Source organism: Hydra vulgaris, chromosome 01 (assembly GCF_038396675.1).
Source record: "Hydra vulgaris chromosome 01, alternate assembly HydraT2T_AEP".
In the NCBI taxonomy this organism is placed as follows: Eukaryota; Metazoa; Cnidaria; class Hydrozoa; order Anthoathecata; family Hydridae; genus Hydra; species Hydra vulgaris.
The window spans coordinates 30,144,808-30,166,641 of record NC_088920.1 but is presented as its reverse complement, the minus strand read 5'-3'; the positions used below and the strand labels follow the sequence as shown (position 1 = coordinate 30,166,641).

At 29.7% G+C, this 21,834-nt stretch overlaps 3 protein-coding genes across 3 annotated transcripts; all 3 read right to left on the bottom strand.

Moving 5' to 3' along the window:
• Positions 1-7,408: 7,408 nt before the first annotated feature.
• On the bottom strand, positions 7,409-8,995 carry LOC136074323 (zinc finger MYM-type protein 1-like). Its single transcript, XM_065786628.1, has one exon. The coding sequence runs from the start codon at positions 8,993-8,995 to the stop codon at positions 7,409-7,411; it is 1,587 nt and encodes a 528-aa protein (XP_065642700.1).
• A 51-nt stretch (positions 8,996-9,046) lies between these two features.
• LOC136074322 (zinc finger MYM-type protein 5-like) lies at positions 9,047-9,973 on the bottom strand. Its single transcript, XM_065786627.1, has 2 exons — positions 9,812-9,973; positions 9,047-9,760 (listed from the first exon to the last, which is right to left on the bottom strand). The coding sequence occupies exons 1-2, from the start codon at positions 9,971-9,973 to the stop codon at positions 9,047-9,049; spliced, it is 876 nt and encodes a 291-aa protein (XP_065642699.1).
• Positions 9,974-19,283: 9,310 nt separating this feature from the next.
• On the bottom strand, positions 19,284-20,733 carry LOC100214402 (sex-determining region Y protein). Its single transcript, XM_065787889.1, has 2 exons — positions 20,619-20,733; positions 19,284-20,293 (listed from the first exon to the last, which is right to left on the bottom strand). Exon 2 carries the CDS (start codon positions 20,288-20,290, stop codon positions 19,415-19,417), a length of 876 nt encoding a protein of 291 aa, XP_065643961.1. The 5' UTR covers positions 20,291-20,293; positions 20,619-20,733; the 3' UTR covers positions 19,284-19,414.
• Positions 20,734-21,834: the final 1,101 nt, after the last annotated feature.

Sequence of the window (21,834 nt, the reverse complement as noted above, 5' to 3'; positions counted from 1 at the left end):
TCAGAAATTAATTGTAAGGTTGGTATTTTTTATTTAATATCTAGATTTTATTTAATATCTGTTTTAATATCTAGAGAGAAGCAGAGAGAAGTGTTCTGGAGAAAATTTTTGTAAAACTCTGACAGAATTGTAGTCTGGATCACAAGTAGTTTAAAAAAATAATATAATTTGATAACCTTTGACGTCAAGAGGATTTTTCAAACCCTCAGCAAGATTGTCAGTGTAAATCAATATTTCATGATTTCTGTAAAATACTTGTTAAACTATTGAACTCTCAAATTTTAATCAGTTTTCAAAAAATGCAATTTTTTTGAGCTAATTTAAAGTGCTCATATTACCAAATGGTCTGGGTAATATGAGCACCTTAGGCTACTACATTTCGGGTGCCAAAATATTTAAGTGGATCAAAAGTAGGGATCGTTATAAATTGTTTATTCGCAAAAATTTTGGATCCAGCATTATTATGGTGCTCATATTACCCTAATCTACCCTATACGCAGTAATAAGTATTTAAAACGCTATTCAGTTTTCTGTTTTGTTAAAATATTATCATTACCGAAATTTTGATGTTGAAATATAGATATTTATTTTTTTATAAAGAAAAATATGTTAGCTAGAAATCCGTTCCATTTTTGTTCCAAAAACAATGGATATTTATTTTTGGACATTATTTATTTAAATTCTTTATTTAAAGATACCATTTTCGTGTAATATACATGCATGTATGCATATTACACAAAAAAGTTACCTAGTTTAAAATCCTAAAATTTCGTAAAATAAAGTCCAGAAATTACCTAGTTTAAAGTCTTAAAATTAAAGTTGTTTTAATTGGTTTTTGAATAAAAGCAAAAGTGTAAAAAAATTTTAATACTTAGCAATGCTAAATATTTTTTTGTAATAAAATTTTCCAAGGTTTGTTGATTTGGGGTCCTAATATCAATGAAATACCCTATGGAAACCTTTTTAAAGGGTAATTGTGCATGTCATATGGAACACAAAATAAGTGATTTGCAAAATCCTGGATTATCCATCAGACTTATTTAGCTTTGAATGTTTCACTACGAAATACCCATACATTTAGGCTATGAGTAGCCCAAAAAGTTTGTTAAAAAAAATTTTTTTTGCATTTTTTTTTACAAAACGCAACATATTAGCCTGTAAAATTCAAACCAATATTCTTTAATTAATTTATTTTCTAAGTGAGTTTGTTTTCAAGTTCTGTTACAACCTTGGATTTACATTAATGGATTACAGAGAAAAGGCATGTTCTGAAGAAAATTTTCTTTTCTAAAAAAAATTAAATTATCTTGCTGCTGTAGTCAATGACACATTTTAAAAGGTGACTGACATAATCTGGGTGCAATGGATCTCTCTTAAATCTCTCCCAGTGAGATTTGAAGTTGGAATGTAGAGCTTCTGTTGCCTGCTCACTAAAGAGGCCGAGTCCAATTTGTTTCATCTTGATGAACTGGCACGTGGTAAAACACTGCATGCACTTTGGGAGTCACAGAAATAGGAAGGTTGGTGTAGCTAAGTTTGAACTGTTCAATATTGGATTCATAGTCAGGGTCCAGGCTTTTTCCAAAGCACGAAGTGACCACTGTCTTGAATAGTGTGAGCGTTTGAATGAAGCCAAGAGCTGGACTGAAACCTTCTTTTTCTGAAAGCTGTTGAAGCTTTTCCAGACCTCTTAGAAGCTTCATGCAATCGTTTCCATTGAAATGCCCCCCATGGTAAGGCTGGATAGAGATATAAAGTGATGGAGGCCATTCCTTGGCGTTTGGCCACAGGTCGCAAAGATTTTTAAAGATGTGGTTCACAACTCCAAGTAATAAGTGGAGCTCCATTGGTGGAATAGCCTCAAGGACAAACTTGTCATCTTGAAATTTAATCAAAGATACATGAATGACATTTTTGAATTCCTTCGACTTTCTTGAATCTCCTCCTGCCTGGATGTATTCAGAATGCTGTCTTCTGATCTGGCCAAAAGTCCGAAGTTGTCCACAATTTTCAAGTCCTGGAGATGCAGCATCACACCAACAACAAGGGTGTTTGCTACTGTGAGACTGAATGCCACAAAGAATGTTGGCCTACTTTAGGTCACAAGAAACAACCAAAGAACCTGTTTGGCATTTTTATTTGACTTGAATGAGGTCGAAAATGGCGTTCACATTCTGGTAACTCTCAGGAGTGTTTTGTGACAGTGCTATCAGCATCTGCTGCTTAACACTCGTTTTTTTTGTTGATGCTGGTGCCATCAGCTTGATTGTCTTCTGTACTGAGCTGTGTGGAGGAGTCTCATCTTCTTCCAACAAAATATGAGTGAAGCTCACTTTCAGAAATGATCCACCACCATCAATCCCGAGTTTTAAAATGGAAGATTCTGATAGTTTTCGTGGTGCTCTGAAAACATCACGGAGATTGCTGAGGCTCTGGCAGTGTACAACTTGACAAGTTTGACCATTCTCTGCCAATCTGATGTTGCTGACCATGAACTGATCAATAAGTTTCTGGCCGGCTAGAGGAAACTTCAAAGGAAAACTTGGCTCCACCAATTTAATTGGGCTGATTTGATTTAGTGCTGAACCTAGTTTTCGCATGCCATTGTTTGAAAGTCCTGTATTTTGCTGAATTTAAACCATATTTTCTGTTGTGAGTAGTTCTTTGAATAGCTGCTGAGCCAATGATGGACCTTTAAAAACAATAAAATAACATCCATTAGGAAAAAAAATATTTATTCTTGCAATGAGAATGATTTAAAGTAAAATTAGGTTGATGAAATAAAATTGAAGCAGGGTAATTAATTAAGAGATGAATTTTCAATAAAAGCAGTTGCAATTAGCATTTTAATTAATATAAAAGCATTCTTGTTTCTTTTTCTCATAATTAATTATTACAGGTCATAAATTAAATGTTTGTGAATCAACATTTTTAGTGCCTTTAATTTAGCATAATGATACTATGATAATTAAATAGACAATAGAAGTTATTACCTCTCCTCAATGGCAAAAGTTTTCCTCAAATCTGACTGAGTCTAATAGTGCCATTTAGAGATGCGCTTTTGGATGCTAAGACTGCTGCAGCCACTTGCTCTGCACCTACGGGATCATCTGTGGCCATTCTTCTCAGGTTTTCATGGCAAGTTCCAATGGTGCAGTTGTGAAGAAGTCCTCGGCCAATAATTGACAAGCACTTTGTGCAGCGCTTTTTAGAGCTCTGAGAAATTTGCTTTTGAATTTTTTCCTCGGATTCTTTGGCTTTGTCAAACGGATGCTTCTCCTTTCCCTTGATCTTGGCAATTTGGCATAAAAGGCACTCACAAACTGACGAAACTCTGGTTGTAGGTTTGATAGAAATTGACTTGAAGTCAAAAAGTATAGGCACATGATTTATTTTTCCAGCACAAAGTTTTCCAATTTGAGATCTGCATGAAACACAAGTAGCTAAAGGCACTCTTTCATCACTGAAATCTATGTCTGTTTGAATCAGTTGAAGAATTTTCAACTTATAGTTTTCAGTCAACTCTTGATCACCCATTTTCATGCATATAACACAAACAGATTTTCTGCAATCTTCATGAGTTTTTGCAAATGTAGGCATCTTTAAATTTATTTAAAAAGCGCTCACTGTGTTTACATTTTGCTTTCTTCTTTAATAATTACTGCCATTTTCCGAAAAAATTATTGGCCGGTAATTTTTTAACCGAGGGGCAAAGTTCGAACTTGAGAATTTATCTTGATACATCGGAACAGCAATAAGATGCATATTTGGATAAAAGCTTTTAAAACAAAAAAGTTTTGTTTTTATGCATTATATTTTATATTATATATATTGTTTAAACAAAGCATGTCTTGTAGCATTTTAAGCACTTAAATAGATCGCATTATGGTATGCAAAAGCTTATAAACTTCTTGACCAAAATTATGCTTTGGATGTTAATGAGGGATTTTTTTGCGTAAAAACAAAGTAGTTTTGCTTCAATTAAAAGTCGTTTAATGAAATTTTAATGAAATGTTTTATTAAAAAAGAAACATTACATTTCACAAACTAGTTCTAATTGTCGGATTTTTATATCTTTGGACAATTAAATCTTTTTTTTATTAACAAATTTAAAATATTATCATGTGGTCCGGGTAATATGAGGATTAGGGTTATGCCTTTTTTTCAACCCCATGCTCCTGTACTGTAGTTTGATGAACTTTTACCTAAAAAGCACGAAATGAACTATAATTTGCATATCTTTTGAAAAAAGTTCAACCCGCCATTGAAAAATCGATTTTTAACCACGCAAACCGGTTTTCATTGTCGTCATTATTGAAATTTATTTAAATTCAGTTAAGTATTTTAATAAGTATATATTTTTTTAAAATAAAAAATCTTTGAGACAGTTTTTAAGATGCACATACATTGACTGAAAAGTATATACTGGATCCAGCATAATTATTTTTGAAAGTATTCAAGTTTTCACGAAAGATGTTTATTATGCCCTAATCTTCCCTAATACAGTTTGTTTTGCATTCTAAAACGCAATAACATGATAATTCTCTCGACATTTCGATTTTTATTTTTTTGAAAAATTGTTGTAGAAACACCCTACTACCGTAAATACCCCTAATTCCGGATGGTTTAGGACTTAAATTGTCATAACTAGCTCAATATAAAGAATTTTGAAATAATTTTTTTAAATAAATAAACTTCATAACAAGACAAATCAAACGATATAAAAAATATTATTTTTGCAATATAAATCTATCTTTTATTTTATTTTTAAAAAATATTGTTTTTATCCGGAATTAGGTGTTTATGTCCCTAATTCCGGATGCGTATAAAATACAGAAAAACACATACACAAATAATACTAACATTAAAATAATTATTTTAATCCATTAAAAAAATGAAATCATTAAAAAAAAAAAGAATATATATTATTTTAAACACATTCGTTACAAATAAATTCCATGGTTGGACGATAATCAAAGACACATTCAATGCATGACCAATGTGAACACTGCTCAAACGCAAGCCATTGGTTATCTAAGTTATTTGTCCAATTAATTTCGCAAGAATAACATAGAAGATCATCAGATACTAAAATTTTATTTGAATCTTGAGGAAAATGAGGGTCTTCTAATTGATTCTTTGTCTTTATACCTTTTTTACCTGGTATTTTAGACGACTGACTTTGTCTCAACTTTTTTTTTTTTCTCTTTTCTGTGCATTTTTCGCTTTTTGAGTAGCAGTGGAAATCTTTTTTTGTTCTCTAGTATATTTCTTCGCAGCTTGTTCATCTAATTTTTGTTTTTTTGATCCTTGTTCAGCTTCATCGTAAGCTATGGCATCCGCCGAAGTCATATTATAATTAGCTGGTCGCTTTATTCTCTCACTTTTTTGAACTCTTTTATTTAGAGTTGGTGTCAATTGATCTCGAAGCATATTTAACACTGATTTGTTTATATCTTTGCCCACTTGTTGAATAGCATTATTCAAAGTAGCAAAGCTTTTAAGCAAAAATTCACGATTTGACATTCTTGACGGTGTGTTAGGTGTATTGGTAGCATTTCTCATAACTAATGGACTAGATACTGTTGAAGAATCAAATAAATTTTCAATATTGTTGTTTTCGACAGCTTGAAACACAGCACCAATGGAAGTTTTTTTAGAAGAAATTTGCGAACGATCGAGTGGAAATATACCAGTATTTTTGAAACCACTCCGAGCATTTTCAGGTTTAAACCCACCATTTTGGATGAGATCCTTAAACATGGCCGGAAAATGTCGATTAGTCAGGCTTTGAAAGTGATTTTTTGTCAAATAACTTTCGACAATTCTCTTCCATGCGCCTTTTAGCCAACATTTAGCGGCTGTAAAAAATGGCTGGTATGAGCCGGCAAACGCCAAAGTAAAATAGAATTTTCTAAAGCTTTTTTTTTCAACTCTAAGCTCATATGTGAAGCATGGCCATCAAGTATTAGAACTTTAAATCCTGAAAGTTTGTTTGCGTGAGGCAAAAAAACTGTTTTAAACCACGACAAAAAATGTTCGGATTCCATCCAGCCTGAACTACTACTGTTATAATAAACATTCTGGGCACCGCCTTTGCATCAGTCTTTCATAACACGTTTGCCTTTATAAATTATTTGATGAGGTAAATAATTACTAAATGCGTCACAACAAGTCAAGATTGTCGTCATTTGCTTTTCATTCGATGGTGCGAGCTTTTTAGGATTTTTTGTTCCTTTTCTACAAATAATTTTGACTTTGCCTTGATCAAATTGCAAACCAGACTCATCACAATTTTTTGAAACGGCTTATCGCCTAAATTATGTTCATTATATGCTACTGCTAATTGCTCAAACCAATTGTCAATTATAGCTGGTTGTGTGGCCACAGTTCTAATAGTTTGCATACCGCTTACTTTTTTTGAGCAAATTTCTTTACGATATTTATTCATGAAACCGTAGTACCATTTTCTAGTCGGTTTGCCGTCTTTGAATAGACTACGTTGGTTTGATTCTTTTAAATAGTTTTCAACAACAATAAACACGTCTTTTCTATTCAAGCCGAAGCCTATATCAATCATAAATTTTAATAAATCAACAATAATAGCTTCAGTGATGTTGCTCATCTTTCTTGGCGCTCCTCGATTATTAGGTGATCCTTTTATTCTGTTAAAAAGTGTAGATTTTGCCACATTATAACACTTAGCAGCTTGTACGTATGACATTTTTTTTCCAGTAATAGCTTGAATAGCTAGCTGGATTCGACTCTCTCGCTCTTCTTTTTGTTTAAAATTATCCATATTCTTTAATACAGTAATACAATTAACACAAATGCGTTAACTTTATGGATGCTAAAAAAAATAGCTGTATCTGGATTAGTGTCAATTATTTTTTCCCTGGTGGCTATTTTATTCTTTATTACTTTCATCAACATAATATATTATATTATGTGCATGCAAGTGATAAAAAATAAAATAGCCAATTGTAATTAACTGTATCCGGGACTCAAAAGTGTATTTGTTTATTTCTGCTGGCTAATTTGTTAATTATTTTTTTTAGGTATATAAAATAATAACTACCTCTATCCGGAATTAGGTGTCTTTTTTTTTTTGGCTGGTAGCAAATTTTTTTTCATTTTTTTCAATTATTTCAAAAGGTAATTTAATTTTTTTTGGCTAAAATAATCAGCATAAAATTCTGCCCAAAATAGTGTTTTTACTTTTTTAATTTTTTTGTTGATAGTCAAAGTTATTTATTTCCTTTTTTTTATTTTTTTAGTTATGAGCAGGGCCGTCTTAAGGCTATCGGGGGCCCTAGGCTAGACTTAATTTGGGGGCCCCCTTTTTCCTTAGTAAAAAAATTAAATCAAATACTAAAATAGGAAATATTTATTAAAGCAATGATAAAATTTACATGTGACGTTTACGTGATTTTTTTCTTGAAAAATTTTTAATAATATCATCAAAATCAATGGTTAAAAGAACATCTGATTCAATTGACATTAACGACAAACAGTTCAATCTTTCTTGCAGCATGGTTGAGCGGAGTTCATTTTTTATAAGTTTTAGTTTTGAAAATGATCGCTCGCCAGTGCAATTTGAGACCATCATTGACAGAAAAATTCTAAGGGAAATTTCAATATTTGGAAAAGTTGATTCCAAGTGGTCTCTTTTTAATGTTGAGTAAAATTCTGTAAATGAATGTTCATCTTTTGAAATGTAATATTTAAATTGCTGGCACTCAAAAAAAAGTTCATTTTCATTTATGTCCTTCTTATAAATTTGTGCTAGGTTTGAACAATGGTCTTTTAGTTCAACATTGGCAATTGTTTGAATGTTTACTAGAAATCCGAAATTGTCATTGATCTTCTCATATGCTGATGTTCTTTTTTCTAAATTTGATGTTAGTGAATCAATAACAGGAAGGTATGTTTCAATTTTGAATTTATAACTTCCCTGAAATTCCAATTCTTCAGCCTCACCATCAAAGAAGACCATACGTCGGCTTCTTTTTTTTGTTCTTTTTGAAGAACCTCTGTAGTCAGTGTTTGGAAGCAAGATTTTGGCTTTTTCCTGGTAATTCTCAAATTGACTCCTCAAATCTTTAATGAAATGCAACAATGACTTTAGAATCCGAACTGCAACATCCAGGTTTAAATTTTCTTTCTGTAAAATCTTCGATGTTTCATTAAAATGACAAAGAATATCATTCCAGAAAATTGTCAGAAAAACAATCTCAAAAGTGTTCATTTTCGTGATGAGATTTTGAGCATCATTTTGAGTTTCTTTTGACTGACTTATGTCCTTGATCAAAAATTCAAGTGCTTTTTTAATCTCATCATAACTGTCATGCAGACAAGTCACAGCATCTGCACGTGCTGACCATCGAGTTCCAGAAAGCTGTTTGACAATTTTTTTGCCTTTGCCAACAAAAGACAGAAGCACTTGCCAACGATGAGTTGATGCAGAAAAAAAGTTGTAGAGGCATTGAACAAAGTCAAAAAAAATAATTGCTTCTAAACAACATCCAGCTGCACTGTTGCCAACCAGATTTAAAGAATGTCCAGCACAAGGAATAAACAATGCTGATTCACTTTTGTCTTTAATCCTCTTTTGTAGGCCTGAGTACTGTCCTGCCATATTTGATGCATTATCGTATGACTGCCCACGACAGTCAGATATTGAAATTTCATTTTCTTGTAAAAAATTCAAAACCACTGTTTCTAAATGTTCAGCTCCATGCCCGTGAATGGGAACAAATTGCAAAAAACGCTCAACTGGTGCCAAGTCTTTAACATATCGAACTGTAAAAGTTAATTGATCTACATGTGACAAGTCTGGAGTTGAGTCAACGCTGATTGAGTAGTATTTTGCTTTTTTTAATTCAGAAATTATTTCGCTCAAAACTTTATTTCCCATTAGGCATATAAACTCCTCACAGATATTGGCGGAGAGGTATGAAGTATTACCTTTTCCAGAATTTCCATGTTTTTTCATGTGTTCATGTAGGAATGGGTCAAACTGGCTAAGTAACTCAAGAGTTCCTAATTAATTACCATTTTGCTCTGAACCAATGGTTTCATTGTTTCCACGAAATGGCAATCCTCTTGATGACAAGAACTTTACAACTGCAACAATTCTTTTCAGCACATTTTGCCAGTACAATTGTTCGTTATGTAACTGTTTTAATAATACAGAGTCAAGCTGGCCACTTTCTCTCTGCCGACTGGAGTAAGTAAGCATATTTTTGTGATGTTCAGAACCATTCTCGTGTCCAGATATACATTTTAAGGCATTTTTCCAGTCATCAAATCCAGTTGTGGAAAAATTAGAGTGTTTGCTGGAGAATAAGGTACAAGCAAAGCAAAAAACAGAACCTGTTGAAGGTGAGTATAATAGCCATTCACGATTGACAAATTCGCCATTGTGTAGTTCACGTCTAAAGCAAGATTTTGATAAGTACCTTTTTTGTCCGCAACTCAACCTTTCCGAATTTTTGAAGCTCTTATCATTGTTCTGGCACATGGACGGGCCATTAGAAATCCAAAATGATTGAGCTTCTTGGGATAACTGATGCCACAATGCTGGGTCAGTTTCTTGAGTAATTTTTGTTATTGCGTTTGGATAAGTTTTAATTTGATTTGATTCTGGCTCCTGTGCTGGTTCTGGCTCCTGTACTGGTTCTGGCACCTGTGCTGGCTCTGACTCTTGCTCTGGTTCTGGCTCCTGCTCTGGTTCTGGCTCCTGTTCTGGTTCCAGTTCCTATTGAATTTCTAGAGTTTCATTTGGCAACAAAGCACTATCAATGCTTACGAAATTTGAAGTTGGACAAAGAAATACATCTTCGGACACAACAGGCTTTGACTTTTGTACCAAAAGGAATGATGTCAAAGGAAGATATTTTGAAATGTCTTCTTTTGCTTTAGCGGCTTTTTTCCTCTTTGCAGCACCACTTTGATAAGTCCGATTAGACATGTTAAATGACTTTTTTTCAAAACAGATGTTTTAAGTTGATCACAGCAATTTCAAATTCAATCTAATGGGATATTTTAAGTGCTTGTATTTAACACTTCTTATCGGAAAATTTATGTTTATTTTCGGACGCATGAATGCATTTTTGCTTATCAAGAAAAAAAAAATTCCCTAGGGGGCCCTCAAACTGAAAAACTGATACTTTTCTAAAAATAATTAAAAAAAATCTTATCAAGAAAATAATTATTCCCGAGGGGCCCCCAAACTATGATTTCTTCAGAAAATTTAGAAATATAATGTTTTATTTATATAAATTTGAAAAAAAATCCAGACACATTTTGGGGGCCCCTAAAAATCGGGGGCCCTAGGCTGCAGCCTACCTAGCCTATGCGTTAAGACGGCACTGGTTATGAGAGATTTCAAATTGAAATCTTTCATGATTGCATCAGTTTATATAATTTTTTTTTTATATTTTCCGATTTGTCTGGTAAAGACGTTTATTAATTAAAAAAAATTATTCATAAATTCATTATATTAAAGGAGTTATGAAACTTTTTACTAAAACCATCCGGAATTAGGTTACATCCGGAATTAGGGGTTTTTACGGTATATTATTACTTACATCAATTCATTTATTACTTATAAAGATCGGTTTCCACTCATCCGTTTTTTAATGAAAAACAGAATGGAAAAGAAAAAAAAAATCACGTGAACATGCTTTGGACAAGTTAAAACTACACCTGCTCGCATGATTATTTTCCCTTTCCACAGTGGGACAAAATCAAGTTTTTTGTGCTAAAATTATTTTCGTAGTTTTTTTTTATTAGAATAGCTATATTTATATATAAAATGCATAAATAAAGTAATAAACATGTAATTATGTAATATAAAATGGTAACTTTTGGTATGGTAACTTTTTTTCTATTCAAGATGGCAGCTTAAAAATGGCGACATAATTAACCACGTTGAGAAATTATTTAGTTTTTGAATCCATTCTTATCGTAGTAATAATTACAAAGTATCGAATTGTACTTCAACAGAAAGTGTCTAATATATTTATATTGTATTATTAAAATCGCACCTTGTTGATAGCAAATCAAAAAGATTTTTATGGCAGTAACAAAATCAGACATAAAGAAAATGTTGACAGAAATGTTCAGCGAATACAAAAAAGAAACTGAAATAATGTTGAAGCAGCAAGAAAAAAACTTTGTTGAGATTTTAAGCACTAATTTAAAAATAATAAATGATCGATTAAGCCAAATTGAAAACAATTCGGCGGAAAGTATAAACAAAATAAACAAATTAGAAAAAGAACTTGATGAATTAAAAAATAGTCTTAACTTTCACGAACATTTAATCGACCAAAAAATTAAAACGGCATGTAATAACTTAGAGAACGAAAGCCCTATAAAAAACATTAGCGAGAAAAATAGGATATTAGAAGATCGATCAAGACGAAATAACCTTAGAATAGAAGGTATTACCGAAAGTTTAAACGAAACCTGAGATGACCGAAGATAAAGTTTTAAAACTATTCTCTAATACTTTAAGAGTCAACGAAGTTGAAATTGATAGAGCTCACCGCACAGGTTACAAAAAAGAAGGACGACCGAGATCTATAATAATGAAACTACTTAGATATAAAGATAAAGTTAAAATTCTAAAAGAAGCTCATCGCCTAAAGGGACTAAACATCTACATCAATGAAGATTATTCTCGAGAGACAGCAATTATAAGGAAGAAATTGTTTATTGAGGTAAAACAAAGAAGAGAAAAGGGAGAAAATGTCGGATTAAGGTACGATAAAATTATTAAATTAAAAAACGTATCTACAAAGAAATATATAGTTAAGTAAAAAAATTAATTTTTATTATCATAAAAGAGATATAGAAATTTAATTACAAAAATGGCTGATATAATAACTAAAACAAAAACTTTTAAGGTTTTTGATAAGAAAAATACACTACTTTTGAATAAAAATGATGATCCTGATATAAATTTTTTTGAGGATATTGATATTGAGTCTTGTTACTGTAATGTTGAGGAAGTTTCTTGTTAAATAGGCTCAACGCAACCATCATTTACGTCATTAACTTTAAGCATTAGAAGTCTGAAAAAAAAAAATTAAAAATTTTAAGTCTATGTTACATAACATAAACTGTGAATTTAAGGTAATATGTCTTATAGAAACTTGGTGTCAAGATGAAGATTCCAATAATTCGAATCTTCAATTGACAGGGTACAATTCAATTCATCAAACCAGAGGTAAAGGTATGGGTGGCGGTATATGTTTTTTTATCCACAATACACTGCAATTTAAAAAAGCAGAAAATCTTAGCCATTATAGTAAAGAATGTGAGTCATTAACCTTAGAACTGATTAATAATAAGAAAAAAGTACAAAACGTTTTTTTAACTGCAATATATAGACCACCTAGTGGTAAAATAAAATTTTTTGAAAAGTATTTAGAACAGTATTTAGAAACGGTAAGAAATAAACAACTATACTTAATGAGGGACTTCAATATAAACCTTTTAGACATAAAAACTGATAATAAAGTTAAACGCTTTATAAATATTCTTTATCAACATGGTATATTACCATTAATTAACAAGCCAACTCGTGTTACTCATCAAACTAAAACACTCATAGACAATATCTTTACTAATAATTTTTCAAAATATAACACTCAAAGTGGGATCATAAAAACCGATGTAAGTGATCATTTTCCAATCTTTTTTACTTCTAATTCAATTTGCAAAGAAAAATCTGATTGAATACCAAACAAAATATATATGAAAAAGGGAAATAAATAAAAATGGTATTCAAATTTTTCGCGGTCACTTATCGCTAATAAACTGGCAACAACTTAATAACTACAAAAACGCAAATAAAGCTTATGAACATTTTATCTGTGAGTTCAGTAATGCTTATGGGCAAGTACTTACCAATCAAAACTAGCCTTAGTCTATAAAAAACAAAAGCAAGCATGCTGCATATTCACAAATGGATATGTTAGTGCTAAACAAATAATGAAAGAACTGAGAGTTCTTAATATTAATGAACAAAACATCTATAGCATCCTTCAGTTTATGTTCAAAGTAAAAAATAATTTGGTCCCAAAAATATTCCATAATTACTTCCAACTTATTGATCATAAATACAAAACAAAACATTCTAAGCAGAACTACTATATTCCAAAAATGTCTTTGAGTCAATCCCAATTCTCAATATCTAGAAGAGGATCACAATTGTAAAACTTATTTCTCACAAATGAGATTAAAACGATAAACTCTTTTCAACATTTTAAATGCGTTGTTAAACAACAGTTACTTGATCTCAACATTACTGAAACAATCTCTTATTTTTTAAAAAAACTTTCACACGTCTTGAAATTTTTTTTTTTTTTTTTCCATTTACACAATAGCTGGAAATGATTATGGTTATATTTATAAAATTGCATTTAATTGTATTTATATTTATAAAGATACATTTACTTGGCTATTTTACTTATACGAGTTCTTATATTTATATATATTTAAATATCTTATAATTTGTGTTTATCTTATATTTAATTGATATTTATTGTAAAACATAATTGAAATTAACGGGGCAAGATGATAAGACCATCGTCTTCTGCTTGCTCCAGTCAATTTGTTACGTTAACAGTTTTGTAAAAAAAAAAAAAATTTATATTGACGAAAAAGATTATATAATTATAATTATATGATAAAAAAAAAGAAATTAAAAAAATTAAATTTTGATGAAAAATACGAAATATTTTTAATGGGCTTTTATCATTGTAAACATTAAAAATATTACTTTTCAATGCATGTATTTGTCATAAAATAACTTTTTTAGATTTATATTTACAGAACTTATATAATATAACAGTAATGAAAGATTTTGTAGTACATTCTTTGTGTACAAAACTTCTTTTTACATGCTCAGTAATTCTCATCAACTGACCATTAACTGAAGACCAATGCTTTGAAAGAACTTTTTTTATTGAAAAAAGTAGCAAAATGTTTATGATGCATAGCTATTTACATACATTTAGCATGAGATTTACATAATCAAATGTTTGGAGGATATTGGAGGTTGGTTTATTTGATACCTAATAGGAAAGGTTAGTAGCAAAAAATAAGTCAAAAACTGTCTGTTTTCGATGCATAAAAACTAATAATTACACTTACGTTAAATTGTTTTTAAATGTCTGAGTGAAAAAAACATTGTTAATTAAAATAATATATTTTAAAATGAAAGTCAATAAAGTTAATTTAAAACAATAGCAGAGTAAAAAAGTAACAAAATAAGCAAAAAAAGCATTTTGGAACACATGTCAAATTAACGTGTAAATCACCACATAAAATTACGCTTAAATTAATATTAATGTTTTTTTAACTAGATATTTCCTCTAATGAATATGTCTTTACCATTATGACAAGTTTTCACCGTGCAATGCCGACATTGATTTTTTGGTATTTTGGCACACTCTGTCCCAATGTGCTTTCCTTTCTCGTTTCTGTAAAAAAAAGATTAGTGGAAACTGACCTTAATAGCAAGTTTATAATAACTTTGCTATTAGTCATATTTATTTCAGAGATCTGGTAACAAAATTAATACGATGTAAAAAAAGAATAATAATAAAAACTGTAAATTTGTTTTAAAAAAAAAATTAAGAAAACACAACTGCCTCTGCTACTATTATTTCCTAATTCAATGGTTATTAGTTCCTAATTTAACGACGGAAAACGTATAAAGTCCTAACAAAAAGTGGTGAGTTAAATAGGATAGGCCATTCTATTCTTGGAGCTTTAGAGAAATTGCAAAATAAAGTTCAAGTTTATTTAGCGTAGAACGGGACTAGCTGTGTAATTTACAAAATATAATAGATATCATGAACTAAGCTAAAAATTGATTACGAAAAAAGTTTTAAAAGAAGTAAAACTTTCGTATGCAAGATTATACAAATTTTATTTTAATTATAAATAGACATTTTTGTTTATAATTAAACAGGATTAGAATCTACAGTATTAGCTATGGCGTTTCATACTTTCCAAGCATATACTGATCCATTGTTTTACTCGTATGAATTTTTGTATATATATACTACAACCATACCATATCTAGTACGGAAGATGAAAGTTACCTAGGCATAGTAATACAATCAGATCTAAAATGGCAATTTCAAGTTAACTCAGTTGTTAGTAAAGCAAATATGATGCTATGCATTATAAAACGGACATTTAAATTTGTTGATAACAATACGGTAAAAAAGTTATATACAACTTTCGTTCGCCCACATCTGGAATTTGCTATTCAAGCTTGGTGTCCTTACTTAAAACAAGACATCAATAAAATTGAAAAGTCCAAAGAAGAGCTATTAAAGTAGTACTAGCGTTGAAGAAATTACCATATGAAAGAAGATTCTAATCTTCTTTCATATGGTAATTTCTTCATGCAACTAACAACTCTAGAAGAGCGTCGAATACGTGGTGATTTAATCCTGCAATATAAATTCAATATGGCTACGATAAAATCATTTGGGTTTCCCAGTACAACTACACCGAGTCACAAGAGGGCCCTCGTCTTAGACAACACAAATTTATTTTGAAAAAGCTTTTCTGCAAAAACGCTCGTAGATACAATTTTTTCGCAAATCGTATAGTCCACACGTGGAATAATCTGCCGAATGGTATAAAAGAAGCTGAGCCAATAAATCTATTCAAAAATAAACTAGACAATTCAGAGATTTGCAAAAACTTTTTATTAAAACAAAAGTTAAAAGCAATAACATAACAGTAAACACCTATTTAGTCAAAAGCTGATACAGTGCAATATCTACTGTTATTGTCCCAGCTATTATTTTTATTATTATATTATTATTATTATTATTATTATTATTATTATTATTATTATTATTATTATTATATCTGGATTTTACCAATACCGTTGAATATTTATACTAAAAGATAAAAGTTTAACAACTTTAGTATTAATGTCTACAAATAAGGTTTTTAATATGAAAATGAAAATTTTTACAAATGTTTAGAAAATTTTTACAATTTATAAATTTTATCCTACGTTTGCATGTGTTTTATAGTATCGATACACACATGTTGATAGACACATGTTGATACATGATACACACATGTTGATACACACAATATGTAATGAACAACAAAAGTATAATGTGCAGAAAGGTGATTCAGACTTAATCATAAAGGAATCAGTTATGCCTTATACAAAAGCTTTCGATACTGCCGAAAAAAGTATTTTATAAAAAATAAAGCTTTTAAAAATGGTGATGAACAATTTTTTTTTAGTTATTTAGGTGCTCCAATAAGACCTAACGGCCTTATGACAGAGCACCGAGGAGGAACATTTAACTAGGAAATTCAGACCTCCTTCCTCACCAATGTCGCTTATTTTACCGGAGCTGGTATCAAACCTCTTGGTTCTGAGCCAGAACTCTTACACTTCATCACAGCTGCTTAATTAAATAATGCGTGTTATAATAGGTGGTAATAGTTATACAAAGCTATTACAAATAAAATGCAGTGTCCCCTAAGAATCAAGCCTTTGAAAATCTTAATTGTTTAATGTTTGCAGATTATACAAATTCGTTTTATTCATCTATAAATGCGTTGAATGGTCTTTTCGATAAGTCAGCTTTGAGCTACAAAACTTAAAGCATATTTTAATGCTAACAAATAAGTATCAAATGCTTAAATGCTTCGTATATTTTATTTCGATCAAAGCAATAGCAAAACTTTCTCTACCAAGTATAGATTGAAAATTTATTGAAAAAACTCAAACTTAACTACGTGTCGTTTTTGACAAAAATGTTTTATGGACACGTAAACGCCATCAACGCTAAAATATTTTAAAAAATCTCGATATTTTTAAACCTAAACCAATATTATCACCAAAAAAAATCAAAACTTTTTTTCTTTATATATATATCTTAAATACGCCATTTAACAACAGAGAATGTCAAAAATCTATTTTTGAAAAAAAATTGCTATTAAAATTCAAATTGCAATTAAAATAAAAATAGTGAAATTAAAATGAAAATACAGATGAATTCTCCAATTCATATTTGACAAAATTTAATTCAATGACAATTTTCAGGCATATATATTTATTGAAAACAAAACAAAGTTTCAAAAAAATATCTGTTGATCATTTCAAATTCAGTTGTAAGAGAAAAACCAATCGCTTGAACTCACTTGACACTAAAAGTATGTATTGCTAAAGTTGCGATAATCAACTAAGGAGACAAGTATTAGAAACAAAACATACATTTTTGGAACACTTTAGGCGTAATAAATAGGAAAAATGTTTGTAAAAACAATTAACATTTATTAATTAAAGCTTCAGTTACCAATATACCAAGTGTCATTTAGCATGGAACGCATATCATGTTACATAACGTTGTACCAGCTTATATCATAACTCGTAAACGGTATACTTTTGAATAACAGAAACATACCCATTGCGTTAATGTTGTACTTGTCAAAGTCGAAAAATTAGATACTATATTTTTAACATGTTCAAAATTCAGCTGACTGAAAACTTAAATCAGTGAAAAAGAAGAACAAAAATAACTCAAAAAAACTCCCTTAATACCTGCTTTTAATACCTGCTTTTAATACCTGCTTTTAATACCTGTTTTTAATACATTAGCAATGTTTGATCTTTGTATGACAGATGAACCTAAAGCAGCTCGTCTTCGTTGAAAATTTTTAAATAAGAAATTGTGATCATTTTTTTTCATTTTTTAAAACTTGAAAAACTTTTACGGATAAATGTATAAATTTTAAATAATTGATCACTGAAATATGTTATTATAACTCGATTATACTCGTTTATACAAGTTTTTGTTTATTACTCTGCGATTCGACTTATTTACTAAACAAGTATAAGTCTTTTTATAAAGAGTATATCAAAAGAAAAAAAATACTTTTCAGCTTATAGGAAATTACTGTTGCGCATCAAGTGTACACTCGAGCAGATGTGGCGCAGTGGCTAAAGTTCTGGCTCAGAACACAGAGTTCCTAGGCTCGACGCCAGCTCAAGCCCAAAAAGTAACATTGGTACGGAAGGAGGAGTGAACTTCCTGTTAAATGCTTTCCCGCGGTGCTCTGTGATAAGACCGCAAGGACTTTTGGGAGCACCTAAAATAACTACACAAAAAAAAAATGCTATGATACAAATGTATATTTTTAAATATGTTATGGGACAATTTTATGACTAACACGGGAAAAATGAAAGTTCGAATTTGAGAGATTTTCGAATTATAGAAAATTGACTTTTTACGAGTTACTTAGCATTTAATCAAACTATGGAGGTTTTAGAATCCAGAGATTCGAAATAGAGAGATTGTAATGTAGGACTAAGTTTGTCTTTTTATTGCCCCGGTCATGTAAACATTTTTTTATAAATTACAATTGTTAATTTTTTTCTTATTGGTAAATACATCCAAATATCTCATCGTTTTTTAAAGCCTGTGTTTTTTATACTATGTTTTAGATTTTGTAAATCAATGTTCTTGAATCCCTGTTTCGATATTCTGAGTAAAATCAGGTTTTTGTTCAGTTGAATATCTTAGGTAAACACCTAGGAATTTTTTGTGTCTAAATTTCTTTTCTAATGCATGAAGCCTAAACTAAAACTAAATTCAAACTAATAAAATTATTTTGAAAATATAACAGTAATTCAGGGGAAAAAAACCTTAATTACATTATTTAAGGTACCTTATTTAACTTAAACAAGTTTTCTTCCTCTACCTTATACAAAAACACACGTAAACTAAAACCTATTTGTAAGCACAATAAATTTTTCATAAATATTTTTGTCTTATCTTAAATTGAATCAATTTTCAAAAATTAAACTAACAATCTTCAAGTTTAAAAAAATCAAAACAATTTTAAAGTAACCATGTTAATGGTTACTTCAAAATTTTAAAAAGACACTTAGTTCAAAATAACACTTTAAATGTGTGCACTTTGTAAACTAAATAATGATGATGACAATGATGATGTTGTTGATGATGATGATGATAATGACGATAATGATGATGATGATGATGATGATGATGATGATGATGATGATGATGATGATGATGATGATGATGATGATGATGATGATGATGATGATGATGATGATGATGATGATGATGATGATGATGATGATGATGATGATGATGATGATGATGATGATGATGATGATGATGATTTTGCTTTAGATAACGTTATTTTAAATAATTTTTAATTAAGTATTATTATGTAATAAAACAATTGCCTTTCTGATGCATAGACGAAAATTTTCTGATATTTAGCTCTTTACATTTTTATGTGTATTTGTGCGGACTCTTTGTACTAAATTACTTTTAAAGCGTTACTGATGATTGCTTGCGTTAATATTAAACATTTCTTATTTATATCTAGGTAAAATATCATAAAACTCGCTCAATATTACAGATGTTTTAGCATCTGAAGTTCTTTGAGAATCTATATCAGACTCATCAGAGTCATCAACTTGCAGAAAAAAATCGAGTTGACGTTTTCGTTCGAGCAAACTTTTATCTTCAGTTTCGTCGTGTTTAATAGTATAATCGGTTTTGCAACTTTGTGTTAATTGATTGCGTTGCATTGTATTTAGGTTAGATAATTTTGAATTTTCATTTAAAAAACCTGCCTCCATTTTTAATTTTGATTTTATGATTGCACATGAATTCTTTTTATCATTGAGATATCTTAAATAGTTTAACCTATCCATTGCTTCGTAGTCTATTTCTTTGTCGGACCGTTGTAGGATTTCCTGTTCTTCAGATCTTTTCATCAAACTTACCCGACGCTCAAAAAAACTTAGTTTTTCTTTGTTGAGTTTTCTTTTATGCATCAACGTTTCAAGGTTTTCTAGTTCTGTTAACTCTTGTTTGCCTTTGGTTTTACTTTGTCGTTGTCTTCTTGGCTTGTAGTGATATTCCGGATGATCAAATTTATGCTGCACCATTAAAACATGAGCTTCCTTCCAAAATGGGTTTTTCTTTTCATCTGGCATTTCACGCCATTCACTACCCAGAATTTTGCTTATATCAGCATTATGAAGTGTTGGATTATTTTCCATTAAAAAACGTCTTCTATCTTTTGCCCAAAGCATAAAGGCATTCATTGGTCGCTTGACGCTTTTTGGAGCTATATATTTTTTATCTGCAGAAATTCTTTGAGGTTTAACTAAAAATTCAGTTGGCAAGCATTTCTCAAGATTAAAATTCCTATCTAAGTTTGCGTAATGTTCGAAGTTCATTTTCTAAAATAATTCATTATTATAATTATAATTCTAAATATTGTGATAATGATTAACAAAACATAATTAACAAAGCAAAAATAAAAAATTTCCAAAGATCAATATTGGTAGAAACAAAGTTGACTAAATATTGTAACAAGAAATAGTTAATAAATTTTATTTACTATAAAGTTAAACCAAATAAATTAATTTACTGACGTTATAATTACATTTTACGCTAAATTGTTTGCGCACACTCATAAGCATAATAGAAAGTATTTAGAAACATATTGTTAAACAATCAAAAAATTAAATTTAGTAAAATACCGAAAAGAATGAAAATACTTACAATTAATTTTGTTTAAAAAAAAAATTGAGGCAGGCAAAAGTTCCATCTTATTGAAATAAATGAACAATAGAAAAACGTGTTAAAGTTGTTCACTGAAGCATTGAAAATGTCAACCTGCCCAACAAATTCTCTCTTTCCGCATAAATTTGAAAAGAAAAAAAAATTAGTTAAAACTCATGCAAACAATTAACAAAAATCATCGCTATTGACAACATTATATATATATATATATATATATATATATATATATATATATATATATATATATATATATATATATATATATATATATATATATATATATATATATATATATATATATATATATATATATATATATATATATATATATATGTACATATTTATATATATATATATATATATATATATATATATATATATATATATATATATATATATATAATATTAAAAAATATTTTATTTTTTTACAATTTTAAAACAATTATCACCTTCATTAGCTGAAACAAAATACTCTAAAACTTGATAATTTTTAAATTGTAAACAGTGTCGCAATGCAATGGTTACTGACCTATCAAAATGAAGAATACTAAACTTCTACTTATCTCCTTGTACGTGTTTATTTTAGCAACAAGTTTTTTTAATTTTCAAAAAAAAATCATATTTAAATGAGGGACATCTACCAAGTACTTCAAATTTAATTGCACTATCTCCTATATGTATTATAAAATGAACATTGTAAACTCGTTGATTCTTACTAAAAAGTTCACCAAATGAATGCACAAAAAAATTTAGTAACTGGCAAGTAAAATCAACATATTTTTTCATAAAAAAAAAGACAATAAAATTAGAACTGCAACTGAAAGATCTAAAAAGTTTGAATAGATTTTTGGCTCAATCAACCCCTTTAAAACAACTGGCCAAGTGCTTAGTTCAGTTGCTTTCCATTTTTTAATATCTAATAAAGACCTTGGTTTTCTGAAAATTCTCTCAGAATTTAACGACGTATCTGGAACAATAGGTCAGATAAATTATTGACTGTAATCTGAGACAATTTACAATATTTGTGCCATTTAACCTTAAGTTGACAAATCTTTGCATTACCCTAAGCATACTAGATGCTTAAAGTCTAAAGGAAACTTTGTCACCATGTCAATATTTTTTTCAATTAAACACACATATAAACACACATTAAATTCAATTTAACACACCACTAAGATGTTCAGAATGTTTTTTA

What these genes read in the sequence shown, in the direction of transcription:
- LOC136074322 (XM_065786627.1), bottom strand. Translation starts at nt 9,973, where the DNA reads ATGTCTAATCGGACTTATCAAAGTGGTGCTGCAAAGAGGAAAAAAGCC. An exon ending in TTTGTCCAACTTCAAATTTC is followed by an intron (nt 9,761 to 9,811) that starts GTAAGCATTGAT and finishes GAAATTCAATAG; the next exon opens with GAACTGGAACCAGAACAGGA.
- LOC136074323 (XM_065786628.1), bottom strand. Translation starts at nt 8,995, where the DNA reads ATGAAAAAACATGGAAATTCTGGAAAAGGTAATACTTCATACCTCTCC.
- LOC100214402 (XM_065787889.1), bottom strand. Translation starts at nt 20,290, where the DNA reads ATGAACTTCGAACATTACGCAAACTTAGATAGGAATTTTAATCTTGAG.